Source organism: Xiphias gladius, chromosome 14 (assembly GCF_016859285.1).
Source record: "Xiphias gladius isolate SHS-SW01 ecotype Sanya breed wild chromosome 14, ASM1685928v1, whole genome shotgun sequence".
In the NCBI taxonomy this organism is placed as follows: domain Eukaryota; kingdom Metazoa; phylum Chordata; class Actinopteri; order Istiophoriformes; family Xiphiidae; genus Xiphias; species Xiphias gladius.
In genome coordinates this window covers 4,590,137-4,615,512 of record NC_053413.1, presented here as the reverse complement: position 1 = coordinate 4,615,512, position 25,376 = coordinate 4,590,137, and the positions used below count along the sequence as shown (strand labels likewise).

At 40.2% G+C, this 25,376-nt stretch overlaps 1 protein-coding gene across 1 annotated transcript; it reads right to left on the bottom strand.

Annotated features, from left to right (window-relative positions):
• Positions 1 to 1,381: 1,381 nt before the first annotated feature.
• On the bottom strand, positions 1,382 to 24,204 carry klhl20 (kelch-like family member 20). Its single transcript, XM_040143396.1, is given in 14 exon segments — positions 1,382 to 5,962; positions 7,637 to 7,733; positions 7,867 to 8,091; positions 8,711 to 8,844; positions 9,053 to 9,196; positions 9,330 to 9,513; positions 9,704 to 9,819; positions 10,076 to 10,170; positions 10,334 to 10,492; positions 14,516 to 14,722; positions 16,113 to 16,221; positions 16,385 to 16,642; positions 22,128 to 22,191; positions 24,062 to 24,204. Coding segments are annotated over 13 exon segments (1,836 nt in total). The 5' UTR covers positions 22,151 to 22,191; positions 24,062 to 24,204; the 3' UTR covers positions 1,382 to 5,877.
• Between the last annotated feature and the right edge of the window lie 1,172 nt (positions 24,205 to 25,376).

The following is a 25,376-nucleotide window of genomic DNA, read 5'->3' as shown; positions in this document are numbered from 1 at the left end:
ATGTTTTATTCTTGAAATGCATTACAGTGCAAATGCTCATGTCACATTTTACAGTGTGATATGAACTTTTATGACACGAGATACACTCGTGTGCGTCAGTGTATGTGTGTGACTCCTTATCTAACAAATTAGTTGTGGTAAAAAATAACTTGTTTAAAGATACTTCAGTATGTCCTTTCACAAAGTTTGCTCCTTCCTCTGTCATCTTCTTTCAACCAGACTTAAAGACTAGAAGTCTATAGGAACAATAGCAGCCTCATGAGGCTGTCATAATAAATACACACCAGAAAACGTGGATGGATGAAAAATGAAGTGACAGCCACACCATTAGTGGCGCAAAAATTGTAAAGTTTGGCCCAAAGGAGATGTCAGAGAAAAGGCCATGTTGTCACTTATCACAAAAGATTTTATCCTCTGTCTGATGAGTATAACAGTGTTGAGAGATTTGCAGGACAGTTATCCTTATGTTTTGGTCTGTAAAGTTAACAGAGTGACAATACATAGGGTCCATCCTCAAGTGCTTCAACAGATTCACAGTAATCTGGTCTTGGAGTGGCTTGATTAGTGCTTGATAAAAGGCAGGTGCACTGGGAAGGTGTTTTGCAGGTGCAGATCATTCGGTGAGGATATTATATTTTATTATTTTCTTTTTTAGTTCTGTCCAGTTCTACACCAAACCAGGAAAAAGTTTCTTGTGCATGGGGCCATGATGAAACACGAAATTCTGTCTCCATTGCCACAAACTTGGAATCTCACTATTGTCTAAAATATACTGTCTGCTGTGGCATCAAGATTCCAGTTACTTTGAACTAAAGGGTATGTAGCCCTTTAGTTGTAGTAGAGTTTATTTTGGGGTTAGTGTATCAGTGAGTAGGAGTGATTCTGACAGTATCTTTTTTGCTTTATAGCATATGAGAAGTTTCTCCTCCAGTTCATTAAATCCCTGCAGCATCTGAAGGCAGCGGGACACATACGAATTGTACTGGTAATATTATAGAAGTAACATTTGAACCCTTAAGTTTGTGCTTTGCCTGCATGGTCGTTTTGTGACATGGTGCAAATGCAGTCAGCTTGTAGAGCATGCCATTAATGGTCATCTCTACTATCCCCGCTAGGCCTGAGAAGATAGGTAAATGTGTATCCTGCAAACCCTTTAAAGTTTCATTCACAAAAATAAAATAATTTGAGAAAATTTAAACTGTAAAGCCCTAAAAAAGTTACCAATAAAATGTTCTTCTTTGTTGCCGCCTGCTAGACTGGAACTACTTCACATTTATAGCGGCAACAGCATTTCTCTCTCATATATTTGTCTTTATGCTTCTGACAACAGTCATATTCTACAGCCACTCTCATAAAGAAACAGACACATTGTTTTCCAGGGAAAAAGTTTAATCCTTGTCATAGTGAACATGGTCCAGAACTGCTGTAGTGATCACAGCTGAGAGATGGCTGCTTGATTCATGGAAACAGACACCAGAGATCACAACCACGTTTGGGTCACGTGTAGGACAGACTGCACAGAGGCTACTCAAAACAAGATAGTTAAATATAGTCTAATGAGTGAAGGCTGGTTGATTTCGGTTCATCACAGTCACAAATGCATCATTAGTAGCTCACGATTAAAGGGAAACTCACTCAGTTTGGGAGCCAAATACAGTAGTACTAATTTAGTCTAAGACGGCCTAATCGATACTTACTTATCTATAAAATGCATTAGCAGAGCCGTTGTAAGAAAATTAAGACTAGAGTTGAAGATGTTGAGAAAAAAAAGATATATCAGCAGAGGTAAAATAAGAGCAGTCGAGCAGTTTCTGGAAATTTGAAGATAACTTGCATTCTCTGAAAAATACAGTCACAAAGTTGAAAACAAGGTATTTTGTTTTTGTAAAAATACGCTTCTCACAGGACAGCTACTGGACGCTAACCGGGGGGGCCCCGGACCAAAGCAATAACCTTTATCTCAATAAAAACCTTGAGTGAGTGGGGTTTCCTCGTAATGCTGTGGCAGTGAAAAACAGCAACATATACTTGGAGATTTTTCCAGAAAAAGCATATTACAGTTGGCCAGACTGCATAATGTTTTCTTCAGCAAAGGGGATTATATTCCCTCTACTAGACAGACACTAAGCATTTTTCACAATCGGTATGTAAAGTGTGTTGTACCAATGTTTCAATTTTGGAAAAATACATGAAATGGTCAGATTCTACATGTCATGTGAACATCAATATACTGTATGGGACTGCAAAACATCCAAAAGCATAAACATTTTCAACATGAAGATTTGCATTCAGCAAACACATTATCAGCCTAACAGTGTTCCTGTGACTTGAAACCCCCCCACTAACCGAGAGAACGAAAACCCGACAAAATCTAGATTTGAACATTAACACTAGTATTCAGGTGAGGACCTGCTTGCTTATCAACACGTGGCTATCTTAATGCATAACAACAGCCTGTCAGCTGGCACTTGAAGCAATGCATTTGTTCCGCACACTTTTTTAAGTGCAGAACTGTGATGTTACAAAGAGAAAGTCAAAACATGTAGTGTCGCATCTATGAAAGAAATGCACAGCGTCAAAGCCATCATCAGTGTGAGGCCTGAAATGTCTGATTCCCAAGTTGATCTGCGATCATTTTAGACCCCCACCCCCAAATCTGGAAAGTTAAACACCCATAAAAAAAAAATACAATTAAGAAAAAAAAAAGATAAAATCTAAAATACATTTCCAATCACAGTGCAATAAATTATGATAAGATTAACACAAGCCAATCCACCATCTACTCAAAGTGTGAGCTGAGATTAAGAGAACTGCAGAGGATCGTCCATATCAGTACTGCACTATAACTGTCATCCAGCCGGTGGTGCTGTTCCACTGTACTGCATATGAGGACATTAGAAAACAAAAATATGGGAAACTGTGTATGCAGAACAAAAGTGACCTGTGTCTCAAAACCCCATGGTTGTGTAAAGAAAAACAATCGCTAACTACTGCAGAAGTTGGTGTTATTTTATTAATGCATATAAAGTTAAGAATTATATTAATGTGGTTAATTCTTCTACAGACAAACTGGGCTAAATATGCTTTGCTGCATTGTTCATAGGCCACTGTTATTTTTCTCTCCAATGTTTTGAATTTGTTGCAGGACGGGAGCCAGATTTTGATGTTACAAGGGTGTAATAATAATCCAGCTACATAAAGTGGGTTTAATTCTGGGTTCAACAGCTCCCTGATTCTTGTTACCAAGGCCACTAAGGAACATCAGAAAAATGAAATCTTCACATTTTATATACTACAAAACTACTGAATTTTGAAATATGATTAGACTATATGATGCCGTCCTATCCAATGTACTATTAAATGACTGAGAATCCAACAGTCTGTATTAACGTTTCTCAACTGAACTGGAGCATCTGCGCTGTCCATGTTGTGGTAAATCTATCACCCGGAGGTGATCAGCATCTTCAACGGATGCCTGAAAAACTTATGACATAAAATATTTACATGATCATAAAATTTTTAATGTGAAACTGAGCGTATTTCTTGCATCATGGGCTTAAGCAGCCCTTTTTTAGACAGAGATACTATACTCATTTGGGTCCACGGTAGATCACTGACTCCCGTATTCAACGCAAACACCAACAACTGTAAGTCATTTTATGACCTGGGCTGTAAACACACAATCTCTCACTTCTGTATGGAAACAGGGTAATGTAGTAATGTAGTATTTCAAAGCAGCATGTTTGTATTATATTGGATTTTCCAATCTCCAATCCAACACATTAGGGCTTGATTTTACATTAGGGATTAATTTTAAATTATAACAAAGGGTAAGTCTGATTATATTGTGCATTTTTCTTCCTGTGAACAAATTCCATGCAAACTCCAAAACCAACAATTAATGTATCCCACTAACAAGTAGTGCGTTTTACCAAAACCTGATATAGTATCTTATTCCTATGTGTCATAGAGCTCCATTGGTTAAAAAAAAAAAAAAACCCACACCAGAGAATCAAATGTGGATTAATCCGCATCTGAAAGTAGTCCCATCAAATGCACAATTTCCTCCTCTTTGAGTAATGTTAAAATGTTAAAAACTACATTAACCAGGATTTAGGATAATGCTGAGCCAAACGTCTTCGAGATGAATTAATGGACAGACAGGCTGAAAAGTTGGAAAGTACTGAAAGATTAACACCTTGTTGGTTTTGGTCTTTCCATGGGAGTTGTTGACAACAAATAATAATATCACCAGCGTTATCCTTTTAACTTTATCCACTTCTGAGGTCACACCGGCAACATACAATCAAAACACACTATATGACACTGTTAAGACCTCAGGGCACTTCAAACGAAATGTTTTTCAGATCATCCAACATGGTCTCAAAACCCCTTTCCAATGGCAGAATCCAGGGGACAATTTTTGTAACTTTCCAAAACAGACAATCTGACAAGCACACCCACCTTACACAGTGATTGGCCAGCTCTCTGTGTTAAAGTAGGCAGGGTTTGAACTTTAAAGCTCTCATTTTTTCCCTTGTATCACACAACACCGTTAAAGCATGGAACCGAGTGCAACACCATGCTGTCTTCGAGGAGAAAGACTGTCAAAAAATGTACATCGTTATACCCATTTGTACACTTATTACAATGTGTTGAGACTGTGAAGTCCCGCAAAAAGCAGCGTGATGCAGCCAGCAGGAGGCTATGATGGCAGGCCTTTGAGTGCTGCCATTTAGGAGAGGTATAAAAACCTTCTCACCTGACACAGAGAGATGACCTGGTTCGTTTTAAGCATACTGTGGCCTTAAGGCTCAGTGCTGGAGCCATCAATAAACCAGCGACATGATTGGATGATTTTGGTGTCTAAGATCTTTCCACTTAAGGGTTGTGTTGTCTAACAGGCCACATGGTATGTGACCATCTGAACTGAAATCTTTAAACATCCAAGTTAACAGAAAGCTACAGTAGCCTCCTGTAAAGTGCAGCAGTCCCACTGAGTGACAGTAAGTTTGAGTCGCAGTGGCTTCCTCCTTCTCCTGCTAATAATCTCCCTTGGTGGCAAAAAGAGATAGAATCTGTTCTGGGTATCCAAGTGACAGCTTAAATGCAGAAGGAAACTACTTCACACTTTACCAGTATTCAATGCTACACATGAGGCCCAGAGACCTAACAGCCACAGCTGAGGTGTATACTTCAAATCCTAAAGCCTAGGAGAGACAGAGTGAGGGAGCAGTCAGTATCAATGCTGTGTCTCCAGGAAATAATAAACTTCACACAATAAACAGAAGCTTTTCTGGTCTTCTAGCGGTTTCTTAACTCATTCAGGGCAGTTGTCATGAGCCAGAATTTCGGGGAAGGCCTTTTAAGACAAGGGATGCTGATGGAGGCTATCTCAGTTGGAAAGACTGAAAAAAGCCCTCTTCCAGTGACCTGATGCTTTTGATCTTCTTAAACCTCAGAAACGTAAAATCATCTCCCCGAACAGCAAACTCAATCAAGTCTAGCTCCATTCCATTCAAATGTCCCAGGCCGAGAGGCCTGGCGGATGGACACTTGGAGAGGTCACAGGAGAAGGACCATCCTCTCCTAACTGGAAGCTTAATGGTTCTTTGTAGACTTCTGCTCTCAGTGCACTTCACGGTGACCATGGTCAATCGAAGACAACCAAAGGTAATCACCTTAGAGAGGGGGGATGGGGATGAATAGAGTTCAAAAGTTTGTTTCTCTTTCTGTCTCGTCTCCCCCCCACGTTTCTCTGATCCTCGCATGACTTAACAGCGTGTCTTTTGGAGGCACGAGAGTTGGTGAAAAGAGGCATCCCTTGCAACGTGATGGGAAGTGAGTGTGTGAGTGGGGGGGGTTGGGGCGGTGGTGTTACCATATGTGGGATTCACAATGAGTCATTTTAATGACACCTACCCCCCCACCTAGCCGGCGGTAGTTCATTCCTCCGTACAACCTGGAAAGAGGTGACAATCAAATGGCAGATTAGAAGAGGAAGACAAGCAGGAGTGGGACAATGAAAATTAATTCCTTATTACCTTGTTGGAGCTGCTATGATGAATAGTTTAGTAGGCCTGTCCATGTAAAGGTCTAATCAATCTCATTTTCACCTCTTCTTGAGTGTGTGTGTGTGATCACTCGATCTAAGTGTTGTTTTGTGGTGGCATGTCCTGTAACTTTCATAATATTTTGATGTAGTGGTTAACTTCTAAATTTGCCACAACAGGATATCACATTAGATTAAAATTCTTACACTAATGTTTAGTTTTCACTTTTATTGCTAAAACAGGATGTTAAATAATTAAAATGATTTTTAATGATGATGATAAGAATGTTGTTTTGCAGCTGAATATCCAATGTGTGTCCACCCACAGGGGTCAATAATGATACAGTATCAATATTCTTTACTGTCAAGAGAAGACTGGTCTTGACATTACAGACAAGAGTCTCAGGAAAAAATTCACCATCAAAATTTATTTTTTTGATAGAAAGTACTTCTTACAAAAACTGTTGAGGTTATCCAGATTGTTAAGAGATGAATACTTAAGCACAACAACTGAGACTCCATTCACCTTAACAGAGGCTGACATCCCTCAGCGCTTTTCACGTCTTAACCACTGGAAGCCAATTGGACAAGTTGTGTTACCTGGCTTATGCTCACTAACACGCTAACTTTATGTTCTAAATATTATCAGAAAAACAATCCTGGATGGATGATATATCGCTTTGCCGATAAAGCTGATATCATCTGATACCAATGCTGCACTAAGTTCTTGGTGCATATCTGAATATTAAATAAAAAGTAGGCAGATGCAGCTCAGATGATCCCAATATAACCTCTACCCTCAAGTCTTCTTTCCATGGAAACTGCACTGTGTGAGACTGCAGTTTGAGAATATTAGATGTGTTAAACTTAAATAGGTTTGCATCACAGCAGAAAAGTTATTGTAAATTAGATACATGTTAAAAACTATTTCGTCAGTAATATTTTGAGTAATATTACTTCAGAATATACTACAATATGACCATAGAAACGTAATCTTCTTTGTAATCACACCTGAACCTCACTGTATAAATACAGTATCTCTAGTTCAAAATCTACATTCTATTCAATGTTGTAGCAGGTGTATACATGATATCAATGCATTTATGTAAAGGGGCTTTGTGGTACATAAAAGGTCTAATCATGTGGAATGGACTGTACAGAGAACTCCAGTCCACATTCTAAGCCATGTGACATCCCAGGTCTTACTGCTTTTCAGCCGAGAACAAGTGTCACTGTTCCCCACACTTTCAATATGCCATCTGACTACAGGCTTTACTCGTCTTGGTTTTTTTTGTATTTGGTTTGTATGTTTGTTTGTTTTTTTTGGGGACCAACTAATTGATGTCTGCTTGCTACTGATGGGAAAAAATCAGATAGACATCACATCATTTGCAAACATTTACACTTTTACAATAAATCACATATTATTCTAATAGTGTAATTTATTTATTACTACAATAATGTTTATATCTAAATATTTGCTTTATGTATATTTGCTGGCTAACTGCTATTATTGCTGTATTGTTTAGTTTCACAGTTGTACCATGTTAACATATTTTGTAGACTTTCTCAAGTGCCACATACCTCCATGTGTTGGCATCAGGGTCGTATACTTCTATAGTTTTGAGATACGTCGTCCCATCAAAGCCTCCTACTGCCATCAGCTGACCATTCACCACAGCTCACGCGCTCGCTTATTCACTCACACGCTCGCTCACTCACTCACTCACTCACTCGCTCACTCACTCACTCACGCGCTCGCTCACTCACTCACTCACGCGCTCGCTCGCTCGCTCACTCACTCACTCACTCACTCACTCACTCACTCACCCCGCTCCGTCTGGATGTCATGGCCACCACAGGAGACCACTGGTTGGTCCTGGGGTTGTATCGCTCTGCACTGCTCAGCTCTGTGGTGTCGTCTCTCCCTCCAACAGAGTAAATCATGTCCTGGTAGACTGCACAGCCAAGGTGCTTCCTCCTGGTCCCCATTGGCGATACAGTGTGCCAGCGGTTCTCTTGAGGGTTGTAGCGTTCCACTAAAGAGAAGAGAGAGACAGGAAGACAAGAATCAAAACTATAGAATAACAGTAAACTAAATGGCGGTCAGACGGCTGAGTAAGAATTAATGGCGTAGTCTGATGTATTTCTATTTCAACAACTGGGCTACAGTTCTGAATGTGCAGGTGAGTGGTTCAATGCACAGTCAATACCAATGGTGTTACATTATTCCACTGATCAACAGGTGGCGATAAAACATATATATTTTATGCAGCAACATGCCAACAAAGGCAGGGAAGAGGAATAGTGTAAGGTAGTACACATGGATGTAAACAACGCAGGATTTATATTACTTTTTAAAAAATGGCGTTGAAAATGTTTGATTAGGAAGGAAATGCACTTGACAGGTTTGTTAAACCTCAAGGATACGCACAATGCGTTTTGATGAGTAACACCGAATGTAAACATAATTTTTGTTTGTTTACAAGAAAACTCAAAGGGGCCACTTTAAGAGGTATAAAAGCTAAGGATAGGAAAACTAGAAACCCTTCAGCTGATTAAGGCTGAATTGGCAGGGAACCTCTCTTTGGTGTATAATCACTACTGTTACAGCTCAGTGTTTGTGATCCTGTGATTTTCAGAAATGGAGTACCATACCTGTATTTAATGGTGACGTCCCATCAGACCCTCCCACAGCATACAGAAAACCCCCCAGCACAGCCACAGCCACACCCAGTCGCCTGGTGCTCATGGAGGCCACACGAGTCCATTTGTTCTCCTTAGGATCATATCTGAAGGACAGGAAGGATGGTGTCCAATTACATAGAACTATTTTCACATTTTAAATAATCAATACAGAAGTTAATATATGGTTACTAAATCTGTATGTGAAGTGGGTGCATGTCCAGACATGGGAGTTGCAACACTGAAAATGAAGAAAGAGTTAACGCTAAGCCAAGACAGCAGGTTTGACCTATACACGAGAGTTTTGACTGATACCTTTCCACAATGTTGAGACAGGAAACCCCATCCTGTCCTCCTACAGCATACAGATAACCACCAAGGACAGCCACACCCACACTGGTACGGCAAGTGCTTGTAGGAGCCACATCACTGCTCCATTGGTTGGTCTTAGGATCATATCTGGAAAACAGAAATGGAATCCAGAAAGGCCATTCATTTTACTTTTATAAATCTGAATAATAAAGATTGGAGAGCCATGGAGAGAATGGAGACAGAACGGTCTCCGGCGAAAGCTTGAGTGATCATGCCTCACCTCTCTACAGAGTTGAGATACGACGAGCCATCGTGACCTCCCACCGCATACAGCAAGTCATCCAGAACACTAACGCCGACTCCACATCGCCGTTTACTCATCGATGCTACCATCCGCCACTCGTTGGTCTGAGGGTCATAACGCTCCACGCTGGAAATGGCGTCTCCGCTGCACCAGCCACCGACTACAGGACAAGGGACAGAAGAGAGAGTACACAGTATAAAACTTGCAAATTTGCACAGGTGAGTCACTTCATTCAGTATGATACACTTTTTACAGTCCTCCACACTGGCAGTGGTGTCATCGTAGTACTATAAACCAACTGAAAACGGTAAATATTTTTGGCTGTGATTTTAGTGCATGAAGGTACTGACCCGCAAAAAGTACCTCTCCACAGCGGATGGGTTTCCTGGGCCGCGTCCTGGGGCCCTGCATCAGTGGCCTCTCCTGTGGCAGCAGCAGGTAATTCTTAGCCTCATCAACCAGGTCTCTGAAACAACAGAAAAGCAAGTACATGATCTATACGATGTTCATCATAAATCAAAGTTAAACATTGCCACTGTATCAGCATGTAAAATGGAGGTAAAATAGAGGGTGATGTCTCCTCCTTCCTCCTTTCAGGTATTTTTTCAAACTCGACCATTCTTTTAAGCTCAATGTTCAGATCTCGATCTGCAAAAGCAGCAGTTTTCCACCAAAAATATTTGAATGTTTTACAACTTTTATGTAAACAAACAGAAACCCACCTGCACTCCTCGTCACTCTTTATGAGAGGATCTGAACCCACAGTGCCCACCAGAAACTTGGGACTGAGGAGCGGTAGACGGACATGCTGCAGGACCTGTAAAACATACAACATCCATTTAATTCCGCAAGTTTACTATTGCCACAGCAGATTATTTTGAAAGTAATGATTAGAATTAATGCGTGGCTGGTACACCAATTACCATAAAGGCTGCAATAGCTGTAATGGTTGTGTTAGGATATGTTTTCCAGCAACAAACCTGGGGTAGTTGTGGTCTGCGTTCCTGGATACTGTATTTCACCCAGGCCATCACAGCATTGAAAACCTGCTCTTCGCTCCGCACATTGAGCTCATCGCTGGAAATGATGTCAATCAGCTGGTTAGCCGGCAGCAGCATGAACTCTTCACTTTCCATTACCTAGCACGCAGCAGAGGAGAACAGTTAGTTAGCAGCTCTTCCACAAAGAGAGAACCCATTCATTCAAATTCTCTAGAGATCAATCAGTAAATCTAATGAAAGTCTGTTCTTCTTCAAATCTCTGTCTTACTCTCTTACTGTGAACGATCTTTCACTTAAATGCCAATTTTCACACAACTCCCAATCGTTTCATAATGTACTGTACACAACTGACTGATGATTTACAATAGACTTTTCTACTGGTGGACATCTTGACAAGTCATAGCAGCAGAAACACCCATGTAATTAATAAAATTAATAATGGTTGTATCCTATATTGTTTTCTTTTTTTAGGTATGACAAGTTTAAATGTCTGCTGCCTATCACCAATGTGAATAATCAACCGAATCAATTTTGGAAAACCAAAACTAACACTGTCACCCGTTTCCAGAAAATGTAATAATTAAAATTGTCCACCAGATGTAGCTGTTTAACCTGTTCAGATTAGCTGTAAAATGGTACTACCAGCTCTTTGACTTGTGAGACATCACTGGAAGGCAGATCAGGTGACCGTGTTCCAGCCAGACTGAAGGATGCGGATCCTTCACTGAATTTATTTCAGGGACCGGTTTCACAAAGATAGATTCTGACTATGGCTTAGATCCAACGAATAGTCAGACTTCAGACAGATGTAAAAATTAATTAGTTGCATAAAGCTGTCTACTTCTTGACTATCTTAAGTAGGATTGATTTGCAGTGAACTCTGGGTAAATTAAGACTTTTCGAAAATATATGTCAACCGAGCAACCATGTCAATCCACTCAGTTCTGTTCACTCCAGTAGAAAAATGTTCTTCTGGAAGAATTCAACAGTTACAGAACATTTTACTGGGACATTCAGCAAAGAGTGTAACAAACCCAAAAGCTGTATTATCATAGAATCTCAGTGCAGTGCAGACATGTGGCATATGAGTGGGTTTACATCAAAAACACCAAGTGTGTGCGAGATATAGCCCTTTTAATACATAGTGCCCAAATTGCAGATGTTCAAAAGCAATTGGACACATGGCTGCTAAATGTTTCTTTGGCAGCTGTGTGTTGTTTCAACTTTAGTTCATTTACAAAAGAGCTCATACTTAGATCGGAATTGATTGATAGTTGAGAGTTGCCATTCAGATTGAGGTGAAGTTGTCTGTCAATATGAGGAGAAAGATGTGACCATGCAAGTGAAGAAGCAAAAATCTATCAGAGATATCAAAGACAGTTGGTTTGCCAAAACAACAGTTGGGTTATTTCTGAAAAAGTAGGTGTGTACAGGAAAACTAGAAAATGGCAAACAACTGGTAGACCAAGGAGCACAAGTTGTCCGGATGAAAATCATTTGCATGGTGAAGAAAAACCCCTTTATGACTGCACAGCAAGTCAAGAATGCTCTCCAGGATGTAGGTGTACATGTTTCCTTGTCAATGATCAAGAGAAGACTTCATGACCATAACCTCAAAGGATTCAACACAAGATACAAACCCCTGGTAAACCATAAAAATAGAAAGGCCAGGCTGCGATTTGTAAAAGAATACAGAAAAGAAAACTATACAATTCTGAACAAAATCAACCTCTATCGATAGACGAATGATGTGGTGAGAATAAAAGAAACAGCTCATGACCCAAAGCCCCCACCTCATCTGTCAAACATGGTAGTGGCTGTGTTATGGCTTGACCTTGAGTGGCTGCCAATGAAACTGGCAAACTGGCATTTATTGATGATTTCATTGCTGACGGAAACAACAGAATTAATGCAAAGGTATACAGGAGCATTCTGGGCTCAGATTCAGCCTGAAGCATCAAAACCCATTGGACGACATTTCATCACTCAGAAGAACAACATCCTAAACGTATGGCCAAAGCAACATCAGAGTTTGTCACGGTGAAGAGGTGGAATATCCTCGACTGGCCGATTCAATCATTTAATCTCAGTCCAACTGGGCCACATTCTACTCACTGAAGACCAGACTAAAGGCAGAGAGACCCCACAACAAGCAAGAGCTGAAGGTGGCTGCAGTTGAGAACATCTGATAGAGCATCACCAGAGAAGATACAAAGTGTCTGCCGATGTCGGTGGGTTGAAAACTTCAGACTGTCATTGACTGCAAAGGATTTTCCACAAAATGTTAAATATAAATATTTTGTTTGACTTCATGTGTATCGGTCCAATTACTTTTGAACCCCTAGACTCTGGGCAATAATATTATATATATTAATATTAAAATCAATTCGACATTGTTGTAAACCTATTCAAATTAAAGCTGAAACAAATTGAATGTGCTCAAGCTCAGAGCCTAAACAACAAAAAAAGTAATTGTCCAAATAATTACAGTGTGGATTGTAAGTGTTGCCTGTTCAAACAATAACGTAAGCTCAAGTCTAGATCCAATATCTAACTCTATGCTGGAAGGGATGTTTGCCTCTTGGGATACTGAACACTTTTTAACCATCATAGTTCATCATGATGCTGTTCTCGTAAACCGTCAGTAACTCGGTGTTGTTTTCTATCCTCTGTTCACACACCAGAAGATTTCCTCAATCTGAACATTGTCTTTATAGAATATATTACTGGCTGATTTTATGGTTGTACTAAGCAAAATCCTTAGAGCTGCTGAAGAGAAGAAACTAGAGTTACCGCCTTGCGGTTGTATGCCTCTGCAGCCAGTTGCAGTTTATATCCATGTCTGTCCAGATTCATATAATATACGTAGTGAATTAGTAATCTAATAAAAGGTATTTACTGTATTTTGTCATAATAGTGAATGGATTCTCAAGTTATGGCCAAAAACATGTTTTTGTGACCTTTGACCACCAAAATTCTAATCAGTTCATCCTTGAGTCCTACTGAACGTTTGTGCCAAATTTGAAGAAATTCCCTCAAGGCGTTCCTGAGATATTGCATTCATGAGAATGGGACTTAGGTACGTACATATGGACAGACTGAAGGACGACCCGAAAACATAATGCCTCCAACCATAACTGTCGCCGGCACAGAGGCATAATTATCATTTTACATCCTTTAGAGGACCCTCAAATCCACAGTTATTTTCTATGCTGATAGATCATTTCAGCAGAAATTTCGACTTGCCATCACAGAAAAATCAGGGGTGATTAATAGCATCAATAATGGCTACATTCAGTTTGAGGGCCATGATATTGGAACAGAGATGATGTTGATGTTATTCGTAACACCTGTGCATTTCCTGCTAATGTCAAAGTCAAAATGTTGGCTGGGAAAAAGGGCTACCTAGGCCTCAGCCAGAAATCATGCGAACTATATGCACAAACAGTGTCTGTACTTACACATTACACATTTGGGTAGACATAAATTACACATTTGGGTAGATATAAATGTTTGTATTAAATTACAAAGTGGCACTGAAGAAGAGTCTCCCATCACTTTTTCTTTTTTACAAAAAATCCACCCTATATTTATCATGAAAAGCAAAAAACTGAAGTTATGAAAGTCCTCTAAATGTGATGCTTCCCTCTTCTGTGCTGTGTTAGCACGAGCCTCCAAAATCACATGCCTCAAACTGATGGTTGTAATCATGACTCAATAGACTGCACTTTTTCCATGTTTACAACCCCAAGTGAAACTACACTGTCAAACAAAGAATCACACCAACGACCATATTAGTTACTGTGTGCACTGTTCCTGAGGCTTGGAAAAAGGGCAGGTAAACTGTGCAGTGATGACAAAACATAGTATGTAAACACAGACACATGCTACACTCCACATGCTTTCAATAAGGACCAGTTGTTCACATGCGCAGGATCCATTTTATTGCTGATTTTCCTGCAGTAACCAGATTGTTTGAGTTTTTAAACTATGTTCTTACACACACCTGTGTGCACAACAACGACCAAAGACATGGAAAGTAAAGCCCTTTTCTGCAATGTCTATATTCATCATCATCATTTTTATAGCATAGTGCTACATGTGACTTGTAAGAATCTTAAGGGACTGTGGACAGTTGTTCTCATATATCTACATTCTTACCTCCTGAAAATTGTGCTGGGTGAATTTGTCTGCAATGCGGAGCAGCTCACGGCAGGAGTGTGTGTCAGCGAAGGCCCTGATGCCCAGACAATTGGAAGGATCCAGCTGCCTCTTAAGGAATTCACAGCAGGCCTCCTGGATCTCAGCCAGCTGGAGAAGGCAGGCTGCGGGGAGCAACGTCTGGACATTCCCCTCCTCTACAGTCACCTAAGAGCAGAGAGGGCAGGACATCCCAGACTCTTCACATATAGTTTACTGGAAAACTAAAACTGGGAGAGTACCAGGGCAACAGCTGATATGCACATTGTCTCCCATCTCAGTCTTGGAACCCTCTAGCATCTTCTCACCGTCCCCAGGCCTCTTAATGGCCTTCTTGCACAGACACACCAGATGACCTGCTGTGTGCAGGTTTACAGCTGCAGGGATATGCAGTGCCTTGGAAATGCTGTTGTATCCTTCTCCTGATCGGAACTTTTCAGTTACCTTGTTTTGGATTTATCTGTAATGGTCTTTTTCAAGACATATTTTCTGAAAGGAAACTGACTACCCAGCAGTTAGACTGTTTTGATCCAACTTCCTTACTTAACCTAAAATCACTTGTCAAATCCATTTTAGATGAATCCTACTAAAGTGTGTGAAGATTTATTCAATTATTATTTTATTTTATTTTATCATTTACATAACTGAGATAAGGCACAATTCACGTATTGCATATGTACTCCCTGGGTGGAGGCCACCAGTGGTGTACATGTTGCAGAAATAAAACACAACAGTCAGTTGTGGTCAATTAAGACCTTACACTAATAATAAATAATTAGTTGCGCAGTTGCTCGGTGGGCCCTAAATAATAACCCCAAATAAACCAACAGAAAAACAATACTAGTTCCCAATGAGAGAGTATACCATAAGTAATCTCAACATCATTAAACAGAAACCCTAATTTTTGTGCAAGAGGCCAAAGTTAATTAGCCTTGTCTTTTTTTGGCAATAAAAGTACAGATAGTATCAGGAGACACAGATCTTCATATGATTTGTCAACGTTGTGTGAAGATTGAGTCAGATACTGACCATAACACACTTAAAGTACTGCTACCAAGGCCAAAGCGTTCCATTGGTGGGATGGTGTAGTTTAGAAGCAGCAAACTGACATTTCAACAGTAAAATGAATTACAAAAATCTTTGGAAGCTCTGTTTACTCCAACTGATGCCCTGGGTCGTACATGCAGATATGATTAAATTTATTTAAACTGATTTACAGCAGATTTGAAAAGCTCCCTTACTTGTTTGTATTTGTCCAAATGCAAATAGCCTCTGAGTGACTAATGCAGATCCATTTTAAAATGTTTTATTTGGTTCACCGGATTCTGCAGGGGCAAAGGTACCTGTCATGTCCCTCTTATAGCTGGTAGCAACACTAATTTGCACCAACCTGATATTTGGCTATTTCAAGGTAATCGTCTGCATTCTTATGGTGCATATAACCATATGCATTCCAATCAATAGTGTCACATGCCGTTTTGTGAGCCTTAATGTAACAGCAAACAACACACCACCAATCCCTGATTCCAAATATTAATAAAACACTGTTCGATGGTACCTGTGAGGTGTAGGCAAAGTCAATGAGCAGTTCCATGGCTCTCTCATCGATGTCACGGATAACTACCTCAGTCTGCCTGCTTTCAGCCAGCTCTCCAGTAAACATGGCCCTGTAAAGAACATGGAAATAAATCGAGATATAATATTGTTACAGCCAGCACTCTAAAGTACTCCACCTGCACTTTGATGTTAATTCATTGGCCAATAGATTGATTTCCAAATATATTTACCTTTAACAGATGTGAAATAAAAACAATTTTTCTCGTTGGGTACCTGAAGTACGGGCTGCAGGCAGACAGGATCACACGATGAGCGTAAATCTTCTTGGCACCCACCACCAGCACCACGTCACAGAGCTCACGGTGTTTTCTCAACAGGTTGATCACCTCCAGGGTCTGCCGTGGGTGTTTGTCCGAGACGTAGGGCATGCGTGCAGGCTGGGGGACCCCTTCAGGGAGTTTGTTGGGGTCCCCCAGAGTACAGCGGCTGGTGATGTCCATTCCAGTGGCGTCTTGGCGTGCGCTGGTGGCCCTTGACATTAACCAGATGGGCATTTATTAAGCAAGTAAATATATACTTGATTTTCAATTGATATCTTCATAACTCATCTTGTTGAGCTCCACACATTCATCTTGTTAAAAACAAAATGTTTTCGCAGTCAAGTGAGTTGGTGCTGTTAATGTACCGGTACAGAGTTTGGAAACATCTGTGTACACAAATGTGTACACAAATATTTAAATTACAAATCGCTCTAAATGCAGTAGCAAAAAAAAGCATATGAGGAAAGATCCTTTATTAACTTTGAAGAAGAAAGGGATGTGACAGTGTAAAACACTGGGTTCCACAACTGGAAAAACTGCAAATGGTTTATTTGATAGCAAAATCTAAACTCGCATTTTTGACAAGCTTTGACGATCAGGTTCTTGTAAATACAGAACATGTGTTACACATACAAATATAGGCAGTATACTTGTTAATTCACAGCCCTCTCATCATTATACACACCTGATCTAAGGTCTCGGTCTGTAGATATCAGCTGACCTAAATTTAGTTGGGTCACTGGCCACTAGATAGACAGTTTAAACCTATTTAAACCATTAAGTCCATATTTTTTTAGAGCTTTGGGCACAGGATCATTTTGGTATTTAAAGATTTACACACACAAAAGAGTCCGGACAACTTCTTTCAGATATAATTTAATTATAAATAAATGAAAATGTAACTGTTTTTATAAACAGTTACACATATAAAGAACAGACACCAAAGATAACGAAGGGATATTGACAATGAGAACCATGTATAATAGTAGAAGATGAAATAAATGATCAGTAACTAATAATCAAAGATGGGAGTGCAAGGGAGTAATCAATGGCTAAACCAACTTTGAATATGAGAGTTTTATGTAAATAAAAGGAATAGATTCGAAGAATGGGAAAACACAATAAAGCTACAGGCTACTCAATGATAACTATGAAGACTATGACGCTTTAGGGATGCTACAACTTGAAGAGGTGAGTTAGATCATTTCTGGTAAGAACACTTGGATTGCCCCATGACACCCATAGCCAATCTGTAGCCAGTCTCCCGCAGACCACCATGCAGGTCAACTGGCAGTATCTGCTCGTCATTTCATCTGAACTTTAGTGGGCCGCATACAGCAGAATGTTCAGCATTCAGGTAGGTGAAGTCTTCAGCCAGACGTAGCTGGTGGAGGCAGTTTTTTATGCACCTTTGGCAAACACAACAGGCTGTTGAGGTGGCGCTAGAAATCCCACACCAGTCAGATGACAATTTTTTAGATCGGCTGCTGAGACAATCGCAGCATATGGAAGAGTGAGCTCAAGTCGGGTTCACAGAGGAGAGAGAGATCATCTGTGTCTCTGCTGCTGTTAGTACTTAGGTTTTGGGTAGCCTGGTTCCTTTGGCCGGATGAAACTCAGGATTGACACGGCACAGGCTTTAGAAGTTGCAGAAAGTCTTTGCTGTTTCATTCCTCCATCTTCAATTCCTCAGTTCAGTTCAGTTCAGAAGAGGCAGTAATGTGGGCTGACGTGGAGAAGAGTGTTCAGGGCCAGAAGTTTTAATAGAAGGGTATCAAGCAATAGCAAGAGATAAAGCATTAGAGCATGGCCTAAGGGCATAGACAGAGCATGTCCAAACCACTTCTAGTTTTGGGTTAAAGTGGCAGTAACCATAGAAGTTGACCCTCATCTTTGCATGAACACTAAGACTATACTTCTATTAACAGATGTTCCTATACTTAAATTTGGAATTATCTTGTATGTTGTACGAGATATAGATTTGTAAGTAATTTCCCCCAAACCATCATGATTTATGCTGTTAAATGACACCAAAATGACAGGTCTCACACCATGAGAATTCAAGTTATCAGAACATTAATTATTATTACTACATAATCATGACTCTTAATGGAGAAGGGATCATGCTTTACACATCAAAAACAGATCCTATGAATTAAATGTTTGAGTCAGTGACACGTGCAAGTGAGGTGTCACAAGAAGAATTAGGCCACTATTTTGGTAGGTGAAACACCAATTAAATATTGGCAATTTGGTCAGCAATTGTTTCCCAGTATCCTGCAGTGACCATAAAATAAATAAACTGAAAGTTTTTGTCTTCAAACAGTTGGTGTGGTAAGACACTATCAAGTAGTTATACATGATGTGCTGTCAGCAAACTAGTCCAATCAGGACTGATGGGTCTAATTACAATTTCTATTACTTTCAGAAAGAAAAGGTGTAATGGGTTACATTCCATTGTCAAAGGGGCAATGGAGGAACCTATTGCAAGAAGCATGTCACACATTGAGGCTGACAGGTATACTCAGCTATTCTTAGGCCCCGAAAGTCAAGTCCTGAAGAGATAATGCTAATATCCATTATCATATAGTATCAGCTACCATCCAGATGGTACACAACTATCTCAACATGTGCTATACCATTAAAGATAACAAAAGCAGCATCCTTCTGTCACATAGCATACACAAACAAGGTAAATTCTTACATGACCACTACTATACTCGCCTAGGTAAAATTCAAAGGGTATCAATTCATCAACTTACTGGGTGTCAATGCAGGCCTGAGAATATGGGGTCATTAGCCCCCGGTATATTAGTGACTGACACAAAAGGGTTCCTCCATTTGAAAAAATGGGCACTAAAACAAGTATTTCAGTATTGTAACGTAAACTGTCACAAACATCTGATAAAACGGGACCAGTCAGAGGGTTCTGAACACGTGCTCTGAGATTTGCAGGTCTTTGGTTGGTTCAGGTCAACCCCTGAGCTTTGAAGAAGTCTTCGGCATCTGGGGCCTAGGAGGCAGAGTGGGTCGTCCAGTAACCAGAAGGTCGGTGGCTCCATCCCCGGCTCCTCCAGTCCGCATGTCGAAGTGTCCTTGGGCAAGATTCTGAACCCCAATTTGTGAGTGTGTGTGCGACTGGGATGAATGCGGCATGTAGTATAAAGCGGACTGAGTGGTCAATAAGACTAGAAAAGCTATAAAAGCTATTTATGTGCAGTCCATTTATTAGATGTAACTGGTGGTGACAGCTTTTAATGCACATTTGGCAACACCACAGGCTGTTGAGGTGGCGCTGGAAATCCCACACCAGTCAGATGACAATTTTTAGATCGGCTGCTGAGACAATCACAGCATATGGAAGAGTGAGCTCAAGTCGGGTTCACAGAGGAGAGAGAGAGATCATTTGTGTCTCAGCTGTTGTCAGTAGTTCAGTGTGGGGTGGCCTGGTTCGTTTGGCCAGATGAAACTCGGGACTGACACGTCACAGGCTTTAGAAGTTGCAGAAAAAGTCTTTACTGTTTCACTCCTCCATCTTCAATTTTTCAGTTCAGTTCAGTTCAGGAGAAGACGCAGTAATGTAGGCTGACGTGGAGAAGAGTGTTCAGGTCCAGAAGTATTAAGAGAATGGTATCAAGCGAAAGCATGAGAGAAAGCATTAGAGCAAGGCCTAAGATTGTGGACAAAGCATGTCCGAACCTTTCTAGTTTTGGGTTAAAGTGGCAGTAACCATAGAAGTTGACCCTCATCTTGGCATGAACACTAAGACTATACCTCTATTAACAGATGTTCCTATACTTAAATTTGGACATATCTTGTATGTCGTACGAGATATAGATTTGTAAGTAATTTTTCCAAAACCATCATGAATAATGCTGTTAAATGACACCAAATATGACAGGTATCGCACCATGGGAATTCAAGTTATCAGAACATCAACCATTACTGCTATTATAAATGTCAGATATAACTTTCAAACATTACACCTTAGTAATATCAACATGCACAAAACATTCCAAAACATGTAATTCTGCTATTTATATGAGAAATATTTTTTGAGATCTCAGTCAAAGTTTGTGCAGATTTTCGAGGGAAACAGACCTGGAGTCTGATTTACTTGTTTTTCGATCATCCAAAACGAGGCTTGGGTATTTTAATCACATGTTGTCCTCTATCACATACACCAACATCCTGTGGGTCTCATTGTATGGGGAGACTGGCAGAAGTGAAGAAGTTGGAGTTCTTTTAAGGTGGAGCAGGGAGAAGCAAGCCGCATGCATTACAGCTATCTTCTCTGTTTGTTTTCTTTAAGGCAATAAACCAAGATTTTTGCATATTTATCTCACAGTGGGGAGCCAGCCAGTCTACTACTGAATTAGAGTGAAGGATACACTGTTTTAAATATACAGGCAAGAGGGAGATTAATAATTGTGAGTGACTTCCAAAATTAGTTTAGAATTTCCAAAATCACAATGTCAATCTCTTCCCTTGTAACTTGTCCATTCCCCTTAAAAGTACATCTGGTAATCTATTCAGTTCAGTTTATATTTTTGATTTGTGGACCTGGAGTTGGTGGTTCCCTTCAATGTGAGGGCACTAGTTTATTTTTAGCCGGCAAATGTTTCTCAGACTATAAAAAAACAGTTCGAATTTCCTGCTCAACATCATCATCCCTTCACCTAACTCTCAATCCGACCATTAAACTGTCAGAGGACAGACGCTGACCACAGGCTTAAATTAAAAGCCATAGCAAAGCAATAGAGCTATGGTCAGATCCACCCACTCCTCTGGGGGTTGGGAGGTGGGTGAAATTCTTGGTAGAACCCCCAATGACTAGGGGATCAGGGGGAAACTGTATAGCAGGGATTTGTCTGGCTAGCACACAAGCTTATGTGGTGACGTAACCAGTTGGACAGGTGTCACTGAGTCATGGGGGGTTCAGACAGGATCTTTTAATAAGACTACTTCTGAACAAATTTCTTTACTATAGTGGATATTTGTGGTTATGGTGACCTTAAGTCTAAGTTTTGATTAACAAGACCAGGTCAAAGCCGAGCATATGGCTGGACCGCATATTTGATCTGTTTGCTTCTCTCCACCTGTCTGTGCTCATACATACAGTGTTTTAAAACAGCCGAATTCCCAATAAAGCTGATCTAATTTCCATGTTTTCTGTTTCTGTGGTCAGAAACCAGAACAAGAATGAAATACTAGGTGAAACGCGACCCATTAACACTACATGTTAACCAAAAGTCACTTCCAAGCCATTTCCAAGCTGCTGCTCTGCACTGCTGAAATCCTTATAATATCACCACGACGCCGTCGGACAAAATTACCGCACACATAAGTTAAGGACAACAGCTGCGTTGTGATTTTGGCTATGTTTACTTGTAAATGATCACTCAGAGAGAAGTTAGAACCTCAATCACATCTGTGTCAGCTACAACACTGTCAACTGAATGACTTGCATAGAGAGCTGTGCCTGCTGTGGAAAAGCTCAGCCTTGCCATTGCGGAGCAAAACTTGCACCTCTTTTCTAAAGAAATTAGCTCAGGTTTATCTGTTGGTACATGCTTTTATGAAGAAAAGCCGCTAAAGGGGTCCGAAATGTCAGTAAATATTGCGACAAAGGCACTACATTGATAACACTGCCTCTAACCCCTAGACATTACTCTATACTTCAATACCACACCTACCTGCGCATTGGCTTTGCTTCCATGCACTGATGAATAATGTTTGGTCCCACACCTTGAGGTTAACCTACAAAGCCAAAAAAAAACAAATCAGTCTCTCTTTATAGTCAGTTTAGAAATTGCATATCAATGCAGTAATGTTTGCCATAGAACCTTTTCCAAAATTTACATCTGGTCCACTTAGTTTTACACGATTCCTTTTGGAAAATGTGTTCAGCCTGCTGATGAGAAACTATGGTATCTTCTTGTGAGGGCAGTCTAATGCTCTTTCAGTGTTCACTGTAGTTTGTGACATATCCCTGTCCTGATATCTACTGAATTTGATCTGGAGCCATTTTATCAGATTGATGTGTTTGCCTACACTAAGTCACCAGTTTTTTTGAAGACAGGCCTGTACAATCTATTGCGATCAAACACAATGCAATAAACCCTGCCTTTGTAAAGTTTACAATGTATGGTTTTTGTTGACACCATGTCAAACAGGTGTTTAATCAACTTAGTGGTCATTTGGAGTAATTTAGTTGTGGTAACATTTCTGGTTTGCTGTTTCCCATCATGTATTTAAATGGGGGTGGACATAGTGTAAAAAAAAAAAAAAAAAACACACCGTTCATTACAGTGCAATCCCATACAACACCACCACTAAATACAGCCTCAAAAATGACCACAGACTTGGAACCTCACTTTTCTGACACAGACACAAAAAACAATATCGACTACAAGCAAGGTAGTAATTATAAGAAAGTAATTGTATTGGGCTGCAATACATTTTACAGATGCAATTAATACACTTTTAACTTGGTATATTTGCTAGTTACACTCAGGTGTTACACTCGAGTAGTTAGAACGCTTATACTGTGTAAAACTCAGCAGTCCAATAGAATTAATCTGTGCTCTTCGTATTGAGGTAATCGTTAAGTTAAGAGAATGAATGGAAAACGTAATTTAGTTGCATTGTTGGTGGGTGAATGGGTTACTGATTTATTGCAATACAAATTGAAATCTTCGGGCCTCCAGTCATTTGTTATTGAAATCACTGTCCATTTGACATTTAAAACAGTTTGGGCTCCAGACAGCGGCTTAACTCCGGCAGCTGATTCACAAATCCAGTTTCCAGGTAACATTACACGCACATTATTGACCATATCACAAATCAAGATTCATCAGTGGGAGAACGGGAAGGCAAAACGGATACTGTTCCACTGGATCATCTAGACAGCAGCTCAGATGCTCACTGAATATTGACATCAGCTTTGTGTCAACATTTCCCCATTGCCAGTCTTATCACACCATATAACGTTAATACACAGTAGCTCCATGTGTGTTATTTGTTTCTAGCTAGCTTCATTCTTCTTCTGACTAACAAGTGGCTCAGATATGCTAACTGCTTCTGGTTAGCAATTTTAGCAGACAGACCGATCCGGATACGCAGTCTGCTAACCAATTAGCTAAACACAATTTCCAATGGTGTGGTATGATTAAGACCTCATTCGGCTGTGGCAGAAACTAATGAGATAAACAGCAGGCACGCGTGCTTGCGAGTCTAAATTTATTCGAGACGACCTATAAAAATCAATGAGCTAGCTAACATTAGATCTTTTCCCGAGAATGTCTGGGAACGCTATGTGCTATCGCTAGCTCGGAGGTAGGGAATCCACAGGTTTTCTGACTACAAAGCTAACGAACAAAGTTACAGTGAACCCACACAACCAAAGTAAATGTTATAATATATGAAGGCATTAATTTGTTAGCCGAAATGTCCAGGGTATCTGGAGAGACTATCTCAGCATCAGGTTAGAAACCGCGGGTGCGATATGATATACTGTAATGCTAAAATTAACTAAGTTAACATCAACGCTTCCGAAACGGCATGTAATGGTATTGTTAGTAGTGACAACTATCTGACTAAAAGTATGCATGCTTAAAACGGGGTTTACCTTATATTTCCATCCTAACGACGTACAGAAGTCGCCCAGGTTGCTAATGTTTACAATTCTATGCCGTCGGTTCACACTGGTGTTTTTCTTCCTCGATAATATGCGCATGCCAAATGCAGAACGCCACTTCCGAACAGTGTGTTTTCAAAATAAAGGTGTGAGATTACGTCATCGCATAATACAGCACAGTGTATGCAGACCAAAGACAAGTAGACAAGAAAGTAGAATTTGCTCAAATCCGCAACGAATTAAATTACTGGATCAATACCAAGGAGATTTGCACAGTTTATACTCATGCTTGCTACATAATAGTGTCCCTGCTGTAGTGCCAGGATATTCAACTGTTATTTTTCCTTGGTATATACCAGGTATGGACCCCTAAATGTACTGGGCATTACGAGTGTTGGTTGTTTTACATCTTTCAAGCCAGAAGAGTGCAGGGCACACTAACATGATATGCCGGTATCTCTTAAAACAATATGTTAATACTCCCAGAATGTTAAGCTGCAGGCTGCATAAAGCTGATAAAGTATGAAATCAAGAGGTTTCTTTACTTAACTTAGTGTTATAATGTTGTGTTGAAGCTACCTGAGTGCTTTTAGATAGTGCTGTGAATAAACAAACTCCAACTCAGATGTTCGTTGTATCACGACAGCAGCAGAAATAAATAGAGACCATTTTCCTACGGGGTCACACCTGCCGCAACGCCTGTCAGTACTCAGTAGTTATTACTACATCATTACATGAGTACTCAGTAGTCATTACTACAGGGTCAGACCACAACCATTTTTAAACTTAGTCTTCATTTTGATCTCAACTACACACCAGTAAAGTTTTGTGACTGTATCTTGCACAGTTGTGACGTTATTACAGTCGCAAAATCTGCCCAGAGAATCAGACAGACAGACCTGCCAAAGTACTCAAAACCGCTCCCGTGGTAATTCCTGCTACAGTGGGTCTCTCAAGGACCTCACTTTGCCATGACGACACATAGACAGATTCACAAGGTGAAAATTACATTACACCAATTTTTTAGCTCCCCTTCACTGGCCGCCTATTCATGTTGTATCCGACTTTAATGTGCTTCTAATGACATACAAAATCATAAATCTCCTACCTCCTCTGTCCGATCTCTTATATTCCATCACATGCTCTTCGCTCTGACCACTATGTTTGCTTCTCTGCTACTGTCTGTTCACATATACAGTATTTTAATACAGTGATTTACATGTTTTTCTATTTCTGTTGTCAGACAACAGAACAAGAATGAAATAGTGACTGCAACACGGCCCATTAACACTGCATGTTAACAAGC